The 5,614-nt window shown below is 53.3% G+C and overlaps 1 protein-coding gene across 1 annotated transcript in view; it reads right to left on the bottom strand.

Annotated features, from left to right (window-relative positions):
• Positions 1-5,614, bottom strand: part of RNF24 (ring finger protein 24) — a 24,027-nt gene continuing 18,413 nt past the window's right edge. The window contains exons 3-5 of the mRNA XM_009638471.2: positions 4,467-4,509; positions 3,436-3,477; positions 1-84 (exon numbers count right to left, since the gene is read on the bottom strand). Coding sequence (XP_009636766.1) covers positions 1-84; positions 3,436-3,477; positions 4,467-4,509 — 169 coding nt within the window. The remainder of the gene's footprint in view (positions 85-3,435; positions 3,478-4,466; positions 4,510-5,614) is intronic.

The following is a 5,614-nucleotide window of genomic DNA, read 5'->3' as shown; positions in this document are numbered from 1 at the left end:
TTACTTTCTGTGGAAGGCATGTTTGCAGGGACAGATCCCCAGCTCGTCCTTGGGCTTGAACTCCTCCAAGCACACGGCGCAGATCTGAAAGACGTCGAGAGGCAGAGAAAAGGGGAGTCAGCTGCCGGGAAGCGTTTTTTGGCACGTAAAAAAACTACGAGGACAACTCTGAACCAGCCGAAATGCTCTCCCCCCCTCAAAAAACCCCAAACCTCCCCCTAAGCGATGTCCTCAGCCTGTTTCCATCTTCTCTCCAGTGCTCGCCTCGCCCCCGCCTTTGGTTGGGGAAAAAAAAGGGCAATTTGGCTTCTGATGCCGGTGAGGGTACGTGGGGGGTGGGCTGAGAAATCCCTCCCTGTACCACAGGGAAAGCAACCTCCTCTTTGCTATAAACCATCCCTTTTGACCAAGAAGCTGATTAGTTTTTTTTTTTTTTTTCGCCCTGAGCTGCAGAAGAAACATTTGGGAGGTTTCTGCATGGCAGAGGGATGAAATCCCCCCCCTTAAAGCCTCCCCAGCCTTCGCTGCTTGGCCTTTGGGGTAGGGGGTATCCCAAAGTCCCCTCGGAGCGGCAGCCGCAAGGCTGGGATGTGCTTGGATGTGCCAGGAGGCTTTGGGGTGCAGGGGGAGGGACCCACGCTCCTGCTTGGTCCCTGGGACCGAGCTGCATCCGCAGGGATCACTCCAGGAGGAGGAAAAGGCAAAGGGGGCACCTCTGCCCCGGGGACGGGAAGGTTGGTGGCTGTTTTCCTGGTGGGCAAGAGCCCCAGCCGAAATCTCCTTCCTCCACATCACCAGTTTTTTCCCGACCCATTTTGGATATTCCTGGGGATTTGGGGTATTCCCAGCTGTTTTTCCCCGGCCTGGGAGTCTCCAGCAGTCCGAATCAAGGGCCAGCCCTGCTGCCAAAAGCCCTCGGGATGAGGCAAGTGGCTGGCAAGCACGGCGGGAGGCTCCCGGCTTTCCCAGGAACGCGGTGCCCATCGATCCTTTCCAGCCACCCAAACTCGTCACAGACTTTTATTTTTACTGAGCGAGCAAATGCTGGCGCGGCTGCTCGGGTTGGTGTGTCCCCCCGCCGCCCCCGGGTCCTGAGCCCCGTGAAAGCCTAGGAGAGGCAGGACGCGGGTAGGAAAAAAAAAAAAAAGCAAAAAAGAGGAAAAACCAACCCAGAAACACGGGGCTGGCAGAGCTCAGCGGGGACTTTCCCCTCCGCTCTGGGCGAGCGCTGGCAGCTGCCCTGTGGTGTTGCAAAATCCCCCCCCGCTCCATTTTCCAGAACCGCTTACTGTAAATACCAAAATCCCAATGCCCAAAAAGGGACATTTTGGAGGGAGCCAGAGAAAATCCTATCCAGCCTTTCCCGAACCCCAGGGAAGAGCTTGAGCTGCTCTGTCTCCTTCCCCATGGACTCCTCCTCCACCCTGAAAGCGTTTGGGCTGGAAAAGCTGCAGAGAACTGGGAGCAGAGGGGATGGAGGAGGAGGAGGAGGAGGACGGAGGGTTATCGCTGCCATTCCCAGCTCCGGCACATTCCCAAATCCCCCCTGCCACCAGCTCCTCGCCCCGGGGAGCACTTTTAAACCTGTGGGCTGGCAGAACCCCCGCCACAAGTCAACGGGAGCGGATGAGACACGGGGGCCTCGAGCAGGGATGGGTCCGTCCCTCTGCCGCCCTCGGGATTTCAGCCCTCGGCTGCAGGGAGCGGAGGGTGAGGAGGAAATGTGGGACGGGCTCTTGTTGCTCTGCTCGGGGAATTAAAAAGAAAAAAAAATAAAAATAGCAGCTTATAAACAAATGGAGCTGATATTTAACAGACGAGTGGAGTCGGGTGCGGGATGCGGGTGGGAATTTTTGTTGTCATTAAGGGGAAATAAATCCAGCCCGTGTTTGAAGCAGGGTTTGAGCAGAATCCCGCTCAACTTCAGCGCGAAAAATGGTCTGTAAATAGGGACACCCAGCCCCAAACCAGCCTGGAAACCCACGGAGAACAACCAACGTGTTTTAAACCTCAAGGGGCAGGTAGGTAGAGGTGGATTAACGTTACTCTGAGAGGTGTTTCAGCCTCCAGAGATCCCCTTAACTGCCTAACCCAGAGGGACCCAGCAGGGAGCCAAAGGGGTTTTAATTCTTCCCCTCTGCCTGCCTCTTCCAGCCAGCTCTTCCCTGCAAAACCAGGAGCACGAGGGGCAGAAGCCTGGGGAGCGTGTTTATCTCTGATTGCAGTTAAATCCCGGCAGAGTTTACTCTGCCCGAGTAACGCGGCTGGCAGAGAGAGGAGCTGGGGATCGCTGGGCTCCGAGGGTGGCGAGGCTGAGCGGGGCCGGAGGGGACGTAACCATCAAGGGCTCATGCATGGCCTAGCCCGCATCTGCCTCCCCTCTTACCCATGGCTTTTTATGGCAGTGATAATAATAATGCAGTAAGTAATGAAGAATAATGCAATAAATAACAATAATGCAATAAATAACAATAATGCCATAGAATCATAGAATGTTTTGGGCTGGAAGGGACCCCTAGAGGTCATCTAGTCCAACCCCCCTGCAGGGAGCAGGGACTCTGCTAATTAGATCAGGTTGCTCACAGCCCCGTCCAACCTGGCCTTGAATGTTCCCAGGGATGGGGCCTCCACTACCTCTCTGGGCAACCCCTGCCAGTGTTTCACCACCCTCAGTGTAAAGAATTTCTTCCTTATATCTAGTCTAAACCTACCCTGTTTTAGTTTAAAACCATTACCCCTTGTCCATTACCCCTTGTCCTGCCATAAATAACAATAATGCCATAGAATCATAGAATGTTTTGGGCTGGAAGGGACCCCTAGAGGTCATCTAGTCCAACCCCCCTGCAGGGAGCAGGGACTCTGCTAATTAGATCAGGTTGCTCACAGCCCCGTCCAACCTGGCCTTGAATGTTCCCAGGGATGGGGCCTCCACTACCTCTCTGGGCAACCCCTGCCAGTGTTTCACCACCCTCAGTGTAAAGAATTTCTTCCTTATATCTAGTCTAAACCTACCCTGTTTTAGTTTAAAACCATTACCCCTTGTCCATTACCCCTTGTCCTGCCATAAATAACAATAATGCCATAAATAACAATAATGCAGTAAAAGCTCAAAGGGACCCAGGAGGAGGAGGGAGATGATGGTTTAACCCAGCCCCCCTCTGCAGACGTGCTTTTACCGGCTGCCTTAGCAATTCCACTTTGTGAAAGAGCAAAGCAGGGTTGGGGAGAGATGGAGCAGCCAGTGCAGCCATTAACCTGCCGGGCAGCAAGGAGCGTGGAGCTGTGTGTTTTGCTCCTGAAGGAGTTCAATTTGAGTTTCTTGCGCTTTTCTACCTGTGCCAGGCTTTGCCTGTCCCCCATCCCCTCCCCGAGTGTGAAGAAGAGGAGGGCGAGGGCATCTTTGCCGCTATGCTATCGCCCCAGGGACACACTCACCTCGTGTAGGTTCAGCTCCTTCACCTTTTCCTTGAGTATAACCTGTAAGACAGAGCGCTGGGGTCAGGACACAGCTTTTGCCAAGAGCATTCGCAGCAAAAACCTCCATAAATTGAGATCCCATTTAGCATCCCAGTAGGACTGGAAACCCCCAGTAAAGCCAGCACAGCCAGGGAACGCACTGGGTCTTCGTCCCTGTGCAGACACAGCTATAACTGCTAACGTGAGGACCAAATCTGGGAGGTCTCCTCCTGAATTTAAACCTCCTGAGCTCCCACGCTGTGCAGTGAGCTCCCATGTGGGTGTCTGCCGCTTCATTTTCTCTCCATCCAGGCCAAACACCTGGAGAGGGCTATAAATCCAGGATGACCACGTGTTACCATATCGTATCGGCCCAACTCCACCCAGTTTCTGACAGATCAGAGGCACAAAAATTACACAAGCCCTGGAGAAAACAGGACGTTGAAGCAGCAGCCTGACACCGATCTCTCGGCCGTGTTTATTTTAACAAGCGTGCTGGCACGTGTGGCTGCCTGCAGAAAAGAGCTGGGTTTGCCAAGGTGACGTGGAGGTGTTCCCTACGAGAGGTCCCTACGAGAGCCCCGTGGCTGCGGGTGGTCCAGAGCAGCCAGGTCTGACCCGGGGAGCAGATTCAGACCCCACAAAACATCGTGTGATGGCTGGGGAAGCGACGGCATTACTGCTCACCAGCGGGAAGTAAGGTGAGGGTTTGGAGAGGTTGCCCAGTTGAGGTGCTCCATGGGTGGAGATGTCCCCACCGCTCAGGGACCCCATCTGAAAATGCGGAGACCTGCAGACTAAGAGGTGAGAGATGCTGCTGGGGTGCCCAGCTGGTAGAAAAACATGAAATCAGCAGGGACAGAGGTTTGCCCAGGTGTTACAACTTCTCTCTGAAGATCAAAAGCCTCCCAAGGGGAACAGCAGCACAAGGAAACCTGACGGAGTGGCTACTCCAACGCAGATTTGGCACTAAGCAGAAGAAGATGAGAACTTGCTGGGTATCACCTCACCTGTTTGTAGGCGTAAAGCTCTTTGTGTGCTTGATGTCTGAGCCTGCAATCAAAAGAAGGAGAGATGTAAAGACAGGCAAAAAAAAAAAAATAAATCAGGATTGCTATAACACCTCAAACATTTCATTTCGCTGCTTTGCAGATTTAATGTATATTTTTTTTTAATTTTTCATTTCGGAAATGAGAACGGCCACAGGAATTGATGCATTTAAGCAACAGCCAGCTTTCCCTGTGGCTGGGAAGGGAACGTCTCCATCCAGAAGCACACAACCTCCTCCCTTTTTCCTCTTTTGACCTCCCCAATTTCCATCACCTGCACCGTTAAGACCAGCAAAAGCTGTTGAGTAAACCAGGAGCTGCCATAAACGCCCTCGGTTTCCAACCACTTCTGCTGCCAACAACCTCTGGACCGGACATGGCACCTCTTTCCAAGCGATGGGTATTCAGACCCAAGGAAAACTCCGCTCCTGCTCGAGTGAGGATGGGGAAGGAGACCTCCCCACCCAGAGGCTTCCCACTGAAGCCCCCACCACGCTGCTTGGGGCAACGTTGGGTTCTTCAAGCACAGCGTTATCTTCAATTAGAAGATCAACCGTGCTGCTTCTGCCTCCCAAACTCTCAGGATTAAGCATTCAGCAAGAGGTCATCCACCTGGCTGAGCAAGCAGAGGATGGCTATTCATCCGGAGACAACACCGGAGCAGAAAGCTTTGGAAGAGAAGCAAAGGACGTCTTCCACCTCTCGCCTCCTATCACAGGGGACAATTTAATAACCAGAGATAACGACCTGCCAAAAGCTGCAGGAGAATGAACCCGTATCTTGGGATTTTGGGGTTTTATCAGGAAAGTAGGCAGGGGTGTGCTATGTTCAAGCGCGGGGTAACAAGGCCACGCGATGACCTGGGGCGCTCCCTGCCCCAGGGAAGGAGCCGGGGCTGTACGTCATGGAGCAAAATCAGGACTATAAGCTGTTTCCCCCACCCCTACCTTTCAAAGCACTGTGCTTAGCAGAATTTTGGTTTTTTTGGGTGATTCCCCCCCCAGTAGCATCCATTCCTGGAGTAAATCAAGGGATGGAGATGGAAGGGATGAATCTATTCCAAATCCCACCAGAACCATGGTGGGAAGTCCAGCTGGTGGCAGCAGGAA

The sequence above is a fragment of the Egretta garzetta genome, unplaced genomic scaffold, assembly GCF_000687185.1.
Source record: "Egretta garzetta isolate BGI_Z169 unplaced genomic scaffold, ASM68718v1 scaffold1135, whole genome shotgun sequence".
In the NCBI taxonomy this organism is placed as follows: domain Eukaryota; kingdom Metazoa; phylum Chordata; class Aves; order Pelecaniformes; family Ardeidae; genus Egretta; species Egretta garzetta.
This window is presented reverse-complemented; position numbering and strand designations above follow the sequence as displayed.